This window comes from Ochotona curzoniae, unplaced genomic scaffold (assembly GCF_017591425.1).
Source record: "Ochotona curzoniae isolate NIBS_2020 unplaced genomic scaffold, NIBS_Ocur_1.0 contig_605, whole genome shotgun sequence".
Taxonomy (NCBI): Eukaryota; Metazoa; Chordata; class Mammalia; order Lagomorpha; family Ochotonidae; genus Ochotona; species Ochotona curzoniae.
Window position 1 is genome coordinate 1,526,389 of NW_024466491.1, and position 12,495 is coordinate 1,538,883.

General features: G+C 65.1%; 1 protein-coding gene across 2 annotated transcripts; it reads right to left on the reverse strand.

Moving 5' to 3' along the window:
* Nucleotides 1–625: 625 nt before the first annotated feature.
* MIER2 (MIER family member 2) lies at nt 626–11,002 on the reverse strand. 2 transcript variants are annotated; one of them, XM_040990441.1, is made up of 14 exons: nt 10,981–11,002; nt 8,146–8,236; nt 6,793–6,935; nt 5,781–5,906; nt 5,367–5,484; nt 4,900–4,991; nt 4,598–4,667; nt 4,062–4,213; nt 3,856–3,937; nt 3,671–3,765; nt 2,754–2,878; nt 2,536–2,630; nt 1,773–2,163; nt 626–1,291 (listed from the first exon to the last, which is right to left on the reverse strand). In XM_040990441.1, the coding sequence occupies exons 1-14, from the start codon at nt 10,987–10,989 to the stop codon at nt 1,270–1,272; spliced, it is 1,611 nt and encodes a 536-aa protein (XP_040846375.1). In that variant the 5' UTR covers nt 10,990–11,002; the 3' UTR covers nt 626–1,269. The 2 variants fall into 2 exon arrangements, with proteins under 2 accessions (XP_040846375.1, XP_040846374.1); XM_040990440.1 differs by having other exon boundaries at nt 5,361–5,484.
* Between the last annotated feature and the right edge of the window lie 1,493 nt (nt 11,003–12,495).

A 12,495-nucleotide genomic window follows, 5' to 3' on the forward strand; every position in this document is an offset into this window, starting at 1 on the left:
AGGGTGGCTGATGGCTTACCCCACAGCCTCCTGCCAGCAGCGGTGCCCTGACCCCGGGGACCCTCACTCCCAGCCCCCTGACCTCCACGTCCCCACCCCACGGTGCCCACTCTGCGGGCCCAGCACGGGCCTAGCCCCTCCACGTCCCCACCCTATGGTGCCCACTGCAGCCACAGCACAGGCCTAGCCCCTCCACGTCCCCACCCCACGGTGCCCACTGCTGCAGCCACAGCACAGGCTTAGGCCCTCCATGTCCCCACGCCACGGTGCCCACTCTGCAGGCCCAACAGGGGCCTAGCCTCTCCCGTTGGCCTTGGATGCAGCAAGCTTCTGCTGGACCGTGCCTCTCTCTGTCCCGCAGCTGCCTCCCCTGGCCTGCTGTGGTCACCTCCTGCGGGAACTGTGCTGGGCTCACCAGGGCAGGGGCCCCCAGAGACACCGAGTCCACCACAGGCAGCCCTGGGCATCAAATCAACTTTAATAAATAATAAAACAGCAACGGGGGGGGGGGGTCAAGGCAGTTCTCACTTCACAGTGCAGTCCTTGGTGGGATGGGGGTGCAGGAAGTCCAGCACAACCCCATTCCTGGTGACATGGGTCGGAGGGCTGCCTGCCCCAGAGGACCCCACTCCAACAGAAACAGAAACATCAACAGAACGACAGAGGCTGGAAGCTTCCGACACAAGGAAGACCTATGAGGTCGGCAGAGCGGGCTGGTTGGGCCCTCGGTGGTGCACCTGCCGAAGCTCCCTGCCTCGGTGCCAGGGCACGGGCAGGGTCATCCGCATCCTCAGACCCTGACCCCGACCCCTCACAACTGGGAGGAGGAGGGGAGGCAGAGGGGGGCGTAAAGTGCAGCTTTTCCTGAAGTGGAGACGGCGGCAGGCGGGCAGCGAGGTATATGGCTCCGTGCCCGCAGCATTTGGCACTGAGTAGCAGCTGCCCACCAGGCCCTGGGCTGGGGTGGGGAGATGCGCCGGGCACGGGCTGCTGGTGCGGGCCGATGCCATCTTCTGCTGGCTGGAGAGGGCAGTGGGGGCTCCGCCCGTGTCCCAGGGGACAGGCCACACACCCAGCCTCACACTGGATCCCATGGCGGGTGGGCACTGCCGGCTCCATGTGACCCTGGTCCAGTCTGGGGGGGTGGGGGGCGGTGAGGGCCTGCTGCTCGACCACCTCACCCCCGAAAAGGCGGTGCCCGCAGCCCAAGATGGCAATGGCAAGACTGACAAGAGTCCACGTGGCCCTGCTCCCGCCTGCAGCCAGCCATCAACATGTCATCACATTACAGCTGCAAAGAGCAAGGAGACGGGGTCAGCCCACCCACGTGGCTGAAGGTCCCCTCCTCATCCCCCAGGACAAACTCTGTTTCTGCCTCAGTGGGTCCCCAGGCAGCACGCCCTGGGACTCTGGCAGCCTGGTGGAGCCCCATAGGAAACCGGCGAAAGTCAGAGCAGAACAAACTAAAGCAGGGGTGCCTGGGGGCAGGGCCACAGCCTCCTTCGGCGGGGTGGGTCCTCACTGGGGGGTGTGTCAGCTGGGGAACAGGGCCCAGATGGGGGGGGGTTCTCATTGTGGGGTGCAGCTGGGGTATGGGGACCCAGGTTGGAGGGGGTTTCACTGTGGTGTGTGTCAGCTGGGGTCTGGGGGCCCAGGTTGGAGGGGGTCTCACTGTGGGGTGTGTCAGCTGGGGTCTGGGGGCCCAGGTTGGAGGGGGTCTCACTGTGGGGTGTGTCAGCTGGGGTACAGGGCCCGGGGGGGGGGGTACTCACTGTGACAGGGCCTCTGAGTGCAGCCCAGGGGCTGGGCACGCTGGGTGGCCAGCCAGGAAGGGGTTGACGTCCCCAATGCCGAGGAGTCCAAAATCGGTGACTGACAAGGCTACCTGTGCAGGGGCCACAGCCTCTTCGGGGCCTCCGTTCAGGCTGACGTGACTGGCCCGGAGGGGCAGTTCCTCTGGCAGGGTGAAGTCCACGGCCAGTCTTGGGCTGGCACCTGGCTCTGGGGCAGCTGCGGCTCCAGGGTACGAAGTTGTGTCGCCCAGGGCTGGAGGCCTCCGGGGCAGGGGCACAGCTGGGGGTTCCTCCAGTTGAGGCAATGAGCAGGGCCCTGGCTCCGGGGACGGGAGGCCAGTGGCCGTGCTGCTGTCCCCGCTCACCAGCTCTGCAGGGGAGACCAGAGATGAACAGCAACCCCGAGGACCCGAGACCCCAGCAGCCCTGGCTCAGGGTGCACACCCCTCCCTTCCTATTCCCACCCATTCCATAAAAACACAACACCCAGGCTGCCCAGCGTGCCCTAACCCAGCGGGCCCCTTCCCAATACCCCTGAAGCTAAGACAGAATGAAGCAGCCCCAGGCGGAGGGCATGTGGCCCTGCTGCTCTCAGCACAGCACCCGGTGCCCCAGGTCCTGTGGCTGGAAGACACTCCTCAAGAAGTGCCCGCTCCCGCTGGTGGTGACCAATGTCCCAGCAGGGCACCTGGGAGGGTGGGCACCCAGGTTGTGACCCTGCCAAGGGTGGCACAGACCTTACCTGTGTGCACATTGGCACTGCCAAGCGGGTCCTGCTCAGGGCGGGGACGCCCAGGGCCCTCGGGGTCACTGCCATCCAAGTCTTGGTCTGGGTCCCTACAGGAAGCAGGCAGCATGAACAGCAGGGGCAACAGGCAGTGGCTGCCCGGCTGGGAGGGATGCCCGCACTGCCCACACACCCGCCCGGCCCTGGGGCGGCCCCGGCTGCGCTGCACGCACGTGGTTCCAGACGGGACGTACTTCCTCCGGCCCAGGCGTGTCTGCTGGGTAAAGTAGTCGTACCGTTCCGACTTCTTCCACAGGTAGTAATATTCCACACACTCCCCCACCGACCGGGTGCGCACCTGGGGTCACGACACCCACTGCTCAGCGAGCTGGCGGAGGAGGGTCCCCGACCACCAGACCCCAGACAGCCCCACCTCCTCCCAGGCCAGGCCAGGAAGCCGCTACTGGAGGAAACCTCAAATTAGCACAGAGACGCTAAACCACACACAGCACTCAGAGACACACACAGGTGGCCGTGGGACCCTGACATGGACCTGGGCACACAGGAGCACATGGCACGTGGCCCAGGGCATGGCTGTGCCAGCTCAGTCTCCACTCGTCCCAGGATGGTCCTGGCAGGAACCGTCATCTCTTCTAGACACAAAGGCACACATGCCTTGGGACCCTGGAGCTGCTGTGTGGCGGTGGCACGCGCCGTGGAGCGTAGGGCTCCGTGGGCACAGGGACCGAGCCCACCTGGCACTCCCACCTTCCTCAGGTGAGAGCATGGGCCACGGAGCACGGGGGCAGCCCTGTGAGCGCTGGGCCCAGTGCACGGTGGCTGGCCGAGGGCCACGACTCTGGCGGGGTCACTGCAGACACGGCCAGAGTAGATGACCTGGGACCATTCAGGACAGGGGCAGCAACAGCAGAGTTCACCCCCAAACACAGCTTTGTCCTTGTGGGAGCTGCAGCAACCTGGTGGCGAGAAGGCCACCAGGCAGTGGCCAGGAGGCCCTGGGCCCCCAGGGAGTGGCCGGCACGGGGTCCCCAGGGAGTGGCCGGCCCTGGGCCCCCAGGGAGTGGCCGGCACGGGGTCCCCAGGGAGTGGGCGGCACAGGGTCCCCAGGGCCAGGGTGGGACATCCTCACCTTGTTGGCCTGGATCAGGTGGAAGTTCTTCCCGTGGACACGGAAGCCATGCTCGAAGTTTCTGCACTCCTCCTCGCTCCAGGCACACAGGCCCTCTGCGGGCAGGGGGCCAGGACGCGGTCAGCTGGGCAGGGGGAGGCCCAGGGCAGAGCTGGGGGAGGCAAGGGGAGGCTGGGACAGCTCACCTCGGATCACCTTCACGTTGAAGCGCAACCTCCGCAGAGCCTCCTCCACGTTGAAGCTGCATTTCACCAGCTCGTACAGCGCCTGGGGAGGTACAGGGGGTGGGGGGACACACTCTGGACCTGCTGACCCAAGGGGCCAACAGGGGGGGCGTCTACAGGGTCTCAGGGAGGGCTGTCAGGAACACCCACACCGCCGTCACTCCTACCTGCTCGCTATCCCTCACTGGCTCCCCGGCAGGGAGCTGAGGCCCGGCCACCTCCTGCCACCTCCTCTTCACCGCCCGGTACAGGAACTCCTCCACCTCTGTCTCCGGCAGGACTCCAGGGTCCCAGAGCAGTTGGTCCTCATTCTCGTAGACTGTGCACAGCGGGAGGCCAGGGTGAGGGCGGGCACTGCCTCCAACCGCCAGTTGGCCTGCCCTTCTCAGCTGGGCAGCTTCCTGCTCCCGAGCTGCCCCAGGTCGGTTCAGGCTCACGGTCGGGGGACAACAAACGGGGAGGAAGCTGGCGAAGAGATGGGACGCCCTTCCAGGGGACAACCCACACCCGGACTGCACCTGGTGCTGGGGGCCGAGGGACAGAGCAGGAACGGGCACCCATCGCCCCCCAGACAGCAGAGTGGCCGTCTCCTCCCTCCTGGCACCTTGGCAGGCCCCAGCCTGGCTGAGGCGCCTGGGACTCTCCTGAGGGACAAAGGCCCAGCAGCCTGGCCCACGTAGCCACACACAGGCTCCCCACGTACTCTTGTCACTGTGCCGGGTCAAGTGCAGGCTGCTGAGGTCGGCCTGGAACTGTGGTCCCACCATGATCTCCTGCAGAGCGGACGGCCTGGTTAGGGTACCAAGAGCGCGACCAGCCAGACGCAAAGCCGGGTCCTCAAACCCCACAGACAGGCAGCCCAGCCCAGGGCTGAGGGAGACGGAGCGTTGGGCAGGTCAGACCATGCGTGCTCTGGCTGAGCAGGAAGAGCTGGGCCTGGCAGGAGCCACACAGCTCAGCCCACTCAGAGGGTCCAAAACCAAGCAGGTGAGCACGGCCACGCACCTTCTTACACTTGTTGGCAGGGAGGGCATCATCGGAGTCTGAAGAGGCAGAGGAGGCAGGCTCTCTGTCGTCAGCATTGGCCAGGAAACGGGCTTTGGGAAGAGAGTGCGTGAGGCCCATGGGTGGCACTGGGCAGCGGCTCCTGGCATCCACTGCCTGCAGCCTGCACTTTCTGTCCTTCAGCTACTGTCCCCCCACACCGTAAACGCCCCCCCCCAATACCAGACAGGCAACGGAGCATGGACGGGCACAGGGCCCAGCAGTGGCCTCTGTCCGCAGGGGCCATGGCCAGGGTGAGGGTGGCAGCAGGAACCCAACACACCCCTCCCGGTGCAGCCACTTGGAGTTACGGCCCGGGGTGCCCCCCCCCATCCACAGTGGGAACACGATACCCATTCCAGTGCAGCTCCCCAGAAGCACGGCCCAGGGCCGAGCCAGGGAGCGGGGTGGGGGGCACCTACACGCACCCTGGTGAGGGAAAAGCCCGGAGGCCGCGTGCGAGGTCACAGACGGGGTGAGGTCGTCGGCGGAGGAGTGCGTCTCCTCCTCTTCTTCCCCTGAAAGCAAATCCTTCGCTATTTGCTCCTTTGGACGAGAAAGCAAAGAACAGTTTGCAGTTTGTTAGGACGGCCTTCAGGACAGCACCACAAAAACGGTGCAGCGGCAGCCTTAGGCCACGGTACAGACCAAGACTGGGGTGCGGGGGGGGTGGAGGGGGGAAGGCTCCCCCAGCCCAGGCACACGCGGGGAAATGCACACGGGGCTGAGGACGGACGCGTGCATGCCCACGGCTCCGCCCCGCACTCCCACATTCCCCACCTCGTGCTCCAGACCCCCACGAGGAGCCACGCTAACCCCAAGTGCCCCCACCCTGCGCTCACCTTGTCCAGGGTCATGTCCAGGAGGTGGGGGGCCGCGTCAGCGCCCTCGCTCTCCTGCTCTGACACGGGGTCGGAGGCCTCATAGCCATAGAGGGCGAGCAGCTCATCCAGCGGCATGTCACTGCCCTGAATGGGGGACAGGGAAGGCTCCGTTAGGAGGGGCTGCTCTGGGGAGGGGGTCCCCTTCCTTCTAACCAGGGTCCTGGGCAGCCGGTACCCCTAGCCCTGTTCCCTGCTAACACCTCCCATCCAGCTCCCTGCTAACACCTGCAGCAGCAGCGAACCATGGCCTGAGTCCTCGGGCCCCTGCACCCACAGGAGGCGCCTACACCGAGCATCTTACTCTTGCTCTGACCCGGCCCAGCCACGGGCCTAAAGATGAAAGAGTGGGTCAAAGATCTCGAACTCTGTCTTTTAGATACATACATTTATTTCTTTTGATTGCAAAGGCAGATTTAGAGAGACAAAAAAGAGCTTGCATTCGCTGGCTAACTTCCCCAAATGGCCCCAACAGCTGCCAGTCTGAAGCCAGGAGCCAGGAGCTGCCTCCGGGTCTCCCACACATGTGCAGGGTCCCAAGGCCTTGGGTCACCACCTACTGCTTTCCCAGGCCGTAAGCAGAGAACCGGATGGGAAGTGGAGCAACCAGGACACGAGCAGGCACCCATGTGGGATGCTGCCACTTGAAGGTGGATGACAAGTCTGTAATTATTATTATTATTATTGTTTCATTCCCAGTACTTTTGAAAACCATCAGAGAAGCTGTGAGAGGGAACTCACCAGCATCCCCAGCAGACAGGATAAAGCTCAGCCCCAAGCGAACACTGCCCTGTGACCCTGGCACTGCCCTATTGCCCTTTGACCCTGGCACTGCCCTGTGACCCGGCACTGCCCTATTGCCCTGTGACCCTGGCACTGCCCTGTGACCCAGGCACTGCCCTGCTGTGCAGGGGATCTGAGTCCTGGGACAGCAGCCCCGCCTCTGCCTCCCCCAGGGCCCAGCACACACTACCTGGGATACCGCGTCCTTGTCCACTTCCTCTGCGGGCTCGTCCACGCAGTGGGAGGCCTCGGCACAGCCCTGGCGGACGCTGTAGTTCTGTGACAAGATCTCCGTGAGGTTGAACTGGGGGTCGGCAGAGCCCACGGACAGCACTGTGAAGGACATCCAACCCCCTGAGTCCGCCGCCACCCAGCTGGAGTCAGCGGGCAGGCAGTGCCTGAACACACACCACCACCGGCCCAGGAGCGCGGCTGCCATGCCACACGCCACACCAGAGTCACGGAGCTGCAGCCTGAGGGCCAGGCTTGAATACACAGAAAGCTTCAAGGGTTGAGGAGAAGCAGGTGGACTAGAAGGGGCAGAGGGCAAGAGAACTCGTGGAGACAGAGTTGTACAAGGGGCTTCAGACAACACATCATGCCACGTGGTTAAGTTACACCATGCCTGGCTCTCTGCACACCCCAGCACTGCTGCTCTGAGGCCATGCCACTTGGGCCCCTGGTCAGTGACTGTCCCCAGACCTAAAATCTTCCCCAAGAAACAACTGGGCTGACTGTCAGTCCCTAAGTGTCCTCATGTCAAGTGTTAAACACCAACTTGCAGGCCTTATAAGGGTGAGGCTGGGGCCGGCACCACTGCATGGTAGGCTAAATCCTCAGCCCATGGCACCAGCATCCCATACGGGCATCAATTCATGTCCCAGTAGCTCCACTTCTCTTCCAGCTCCCTGCTTGTGGCCTGGGAAAGCAGTGGAGGTTGGCCCAAAGCACTGAGCCCCCACGACCACGGGGGAGACCCAGATGGAACTGGTTTCTGACCGGCTCAGCTCCAGCCGTTGCAGCCATCTGGGGACTAAGCCAGCAGATGGAAGTTCTCTCTGTCAAGTGTGCCCTTCGCACAAAAGTAAAACAGATCTGAAAAGTGTGAGGCTGGGGCCCTGGGCAGGGTCTGGGGAAGAGCAGGCAGAGGAGCCTACACGGGGGAAGTCACCCCACGGGGACAGAGATGACACTGCCTTCTCTGGGGGTGAGGAGACAGTCCAAAGTCGGGGGCTGGACACCACTGAGTGCCGAGCTGCCAGCTCAGAGAATACCCAGGCGTGCTCCCTGCCAGGCCACGCAACAGCTTCTCCCCGGCAAGCTGGCCCCCACCCGGCACCAACACTGGAACCTGTCTCAGGACAGGCACGCCCCACAGCGCTGGCAGCACCTGCCCAGAGAGCAACTCTGGCCCTCTGCCGGGCTCGCAGAACGTGCCCACTGAACCACACACCCCCATCGGGAACCAGGCCCTGCCCACAGCTCGACCAGGCCCAGAGGCTTTCAGCAGACGGAGCTGGAGGGAGAGTGGGCCGGAAGGTACCTGCTGCTGCCTGCGAGGCAGGCTCCTTGGGGCACAGGCCGGGGGAGAGGCGAGAGGCCACGCCAGGGCTCAGCCTCCGCAGCGAGGAGGCCTGTGGAGGAAGAGGGACAGGTTAGCACAATCAGCCCAGAGCTCAGGCAGCCCAGCTCCCTCGGACACCTTGCACCCCGAGGTCTGCGGGCGAAGATGCCCGGATGGGGCAGGCACATACCACTGCAGCTCACACCTCAGGAGAACCTTCCTGAAAAGCTGCCAATGAGCAATCCAGTGGTCCTGACACTCGATACGGCATGAGGGACCCTGGGGACCCTACACTCTGAGAGAGGCCATGAGGGGTCACGCAGAGCACACAGCTCCTGCGGCAGGAACAGCTGAACCCAGAACAGCTGAACCCACGGGATGGGTACGGGACGAGGACAGAGGTGACTGCTCAGGGGACGAGGATTATTTCTGAAATGACAGAATGTTCCAGAATCGGGGGGGACAATTGCGTGACGGCAAAAACACCAAAAATCATTGGTTGCACCATCAAAATGTATGTATTGTACAACGTGTGGCTTGTCTGTGAGTGTCTCTATAAGAACCGGGACAGTGGACAGTCACGGGCACCCACGGCCACCCCCGCATGTCCCGACCCCTCACACCGTGGTCATGGGCACCCGAGGCCACCCCCGCATGTCCCGACCCCTCACACCATGGTCATGGGCACCCACGGCCACCCCCGCATGTCCCGACCCCTCACACCGTGGTCATGGGCACCCACGGCTACCCTCACATGTCCCGACCCCTCACACCGTGGTCATGGGCACCCGAGGCCACCCCCACATGTCCCGACCCCTCATACCGTGGACCGGAACTGTGCACACACCATCCCAGCCCTGTCCACACCAGCAATGACCACCACCAAGGGCCCCGATTTTCAGCAGTGGGCAGGGAGGAACCACATTCTAGCCACCAGAGGTGACAGTGACAACTCTCGCATCCTGGGGAACTGCTCCCCACAGATCTATTGCCAACCGTGCTGAAATGCCATCTACAGCACCCCCCCCCCCGGGCCTCCGGGGCTGCCCACCATCTCGCTCCTCTCTGACCACTTCCTACAGCCCAGGGGAGGGAGCCAGTCTCTTCAGTGCCGTCCGCATGGCACTGCCAGTCCAGGAGGACCCAAGGGACACGTGCAAACTGCCAGGTGAGAACGTGCAGGAAAGGGCACAGCGTGGCTCTCCAGCAGCCAACCCAGAGCGCCCACTGCCCTGGCAAGGGCTGGCTAGCAGGCACGGCTCCACGCTGGTGGGAAAGCCGCCGTCCTCATGTCTCCTGCCCTTCTGTTTTGATCATGTCCGAGAGAGAGAGAGCCAGGGATCTGCTGGTCACCCCTCGAATGCCCACAGCAGCAGGTCAGGGCTCCACTGGCCCCCCAACAGCAGGCAGAGCCAGCAGTGGCTGTCCCAGGGTTTGCCCCAACTGTGGGATGGGGGTACCCCATCCTGTGACATGGGGACATGAGGGGGCACCCCATCCTGTGATGTGAGGTAAGGAGCATCCTGTCTGGTGAGGAAGGGCAGAGACAGAGCGTGCACCAGCAGCGACATTCAGCTGCCAGGGCAGACCCTGTGCCAAGATCCCAGAATGACCATAGCCAACCGGCCACTTCAGAAGGGACTGGGGCTCCGGGCAGCTCAGCACCCACAGCAGCTGCCCACCTGTGGCCTCTAGGGATAGCTGGGGGAGGGGGGTGGCTGGCTCCGCAGAAAACCCCTCAACTGCCAGTTAGGGGTGACAGGCAGCACAGCTGTTGCCAGCACTTGGGGACAGGACCAGATGACACATCTGTGCCCACACAGCCTTGGTTTCCCCCGCCCCCCAGCACTGAAAGCTCTGCCCCTGGCACAGGCAGGAAGTGGGTGGTAAGGTGGGCCAGGCCCTGCATGGGGCTCAGAGTGACCAGTGCACAGGCTGGCCTGGCCCCTGCTGCCCCAGGGCGCCGCCCCTCAGCCACGCCAAAACCACCAAGGCCCTTGGTTGAAGGCATGCAGCTGCCAAGTTTGTCTCAATAACTTCCGAGCCTGGACCTGTCAGATCCCACCAGCCCGAGGGCTCTCCGGAGGGCCCGATGCTCACAAACTTGGCAGAGAACCATCCAGAGCCCCGCGTGCCAGCAGCCCAAGCCCTGAGTGCCGCCCCCCGCCCTACCTGCCCCCGAGCCCCGAGCACCTCCAGCCCTGAGTCCCGAGCACCCCACCCCGTGCACCTCCAGCCCCGAACACCTGCAGAATCCCCAGCCCCGCGCACCTGCAGACTCCCAGCCCCGAGCGCCTCCAGCCCCGGGCACCCCCAGCCCTAAGCCCCGAGCACAGAGCACCCCCAGCCCCGAGCACCCCCAGCCCTGAGCCCCGCACACCCCCAGCCCCGAGCGCCCCCAGCCCTGAGTCCCGATCCAGCCCGATCACCCCAGCCCCGATCACTCCAGCCCCGAGCCCCGAGCACCCCAGCCCCGATCACCCCAGCCCGAGCACCCCAGCCCCGATCACCCCAGCCCCGAGCCCCCAGCACCCCAACCCCGAGCACCCCCAGCGCCCCGCCCTCTCGGCACCCCCCTCCCAGCGCGCCTGCGCACTGCAGCCGGCGATGTGGCACCGGGGGGAGGGGGCCGGGGGCGGCCGCCGACCGAGCCCCGCGCCCCTTGGGCCCCGCGTGGATGAGGCGCCCCAGGCGCGCCCTCGGAGCTCCGGGGCAGGACTGTCCGCCCCCAGGGCTCCGCCGAAGCCAGCCCCGGCGCAGCGAGGACGCGGGCGCGCGGGGTGGGGGGCTACCTCCCCCGGCCCGCTCACTCACCTCCGCCATGGCCGTGCGCGCGCGGGAGGCGGCAGCCGCGCCGGGATCCCCGGATGCGACGCCGCGTGCTCATTGGCTGCGGTGCCGGGGAGGCGGGACCCAGGCGGGCCGGGCGCAGGGAGCGGGAGGCGGGACCGGCTGGGCCGCAGCGGGCTTCCGCGGGGGGCGGGTCCCGGCGCCGGACAGCTCCGGGTCCCGAGGGACCAGCAGGCCCGGGAACGCGGGGTTCCGGCTGTGTGAGAACGCGGGGTTCCGGTCGGTCCTCCCCGTCCCCCCAGTCCACCCCGAGTGGGAACGCAGGACGCCCCGTCCCTCAGTCCACCCCGTCTGTGGGGATGCAGGACGCCCCGTCCCTCAGTCCACCCCTGTCTGTGGGGATGCAGGACGCCCCGTCCCTCAGTCCACCCCGAGTGGGAACGCAGGACACCCCGTCCCCCCAGTCCACCCCGAGTGGGAACGCAGGGCGCCCCGTCCCTCAGTCCACCCCGTCTGTGGGGATGCAGGACGCCCCGTCCCTCAGTCCACCCCGTCTGTGGGGATGCAGGACGCCCCGTCCCCCCAGTCCACCCCTGTCTGTGGGGATGCAGGACGCCCCGTCCCCCCAGTCCACCCCTGTCTGTGGGGATGCAAGACGCCCCGTCCCTCAGTCCACCCCGAGTGGGAACGCAGGACACCCCGTCCCCCCAGTCCACCCCGAGTGGGAACGCAGGGCGCCCCGTCCCTCAGTCCACCCCGAGTGGGAACGCAGGGCGCCCCGTCCCCCAGTCCACCCCTGTGCTGTGTGGAAACACAGGACACCCAGTCACCCAAGTCCATCCCTGCATGGGAACACAGGATGCCCTGTACCCCGAGCTGCTCCTCTTTGAAAGCACAGGGCACCCGGTCCCCCCCAGTCCACTCCGCAGGGAACACAGGGCACCCGGTCCCCCCCCAGTCCACTCCGCAGGGAACACAGGACGCCCGGTCCACCCTGATCCATGTTCCCCAGTCCATTCCTGAGTCAGTGCTTTCCTGACCGTCCCCTGCAGTGCTGGAATCCCAGCTGCTCCACATCCCACCCAGCTTCCAGCAGCGAAGGCTGGCCCAAGGCCTTTGGACCCTGCACCGGCACGGTGGCTCCTGGGTTTGGGTAAGTTGTTGCGCTTCTATCTGGGCGGCTCTCTGGGCAGTCAACCAACAGAGGAAGATCTTTTTGTCTCCCCCCTCCACCTCTTTCTTCTTCTCTCCCACCCCTTCCCTCTCTTCCTCTTCCTTCCTCTCTCTCTCTCTCTCTTTATTTCTCCTTCCCTCCGACACCCTCCACCCCAGTTCCTCTCAACCTCATCCGCTCTGTCTCCCTCCCTCTCTCTCTCTCTACTTCTCTAACAGAACTACCAGGGGACTCTATCAGAGACCATTCCTCTCCCCATCCCAAGCAGTCCTTGGCCTCCACTTCTGGTAGGTGGGAGTGACACAGCTGGGTCCCTGGGGTGCTGTGCTGACCCCCGCTGTGCGTCGGAGGGGAGGTGTTAAGTT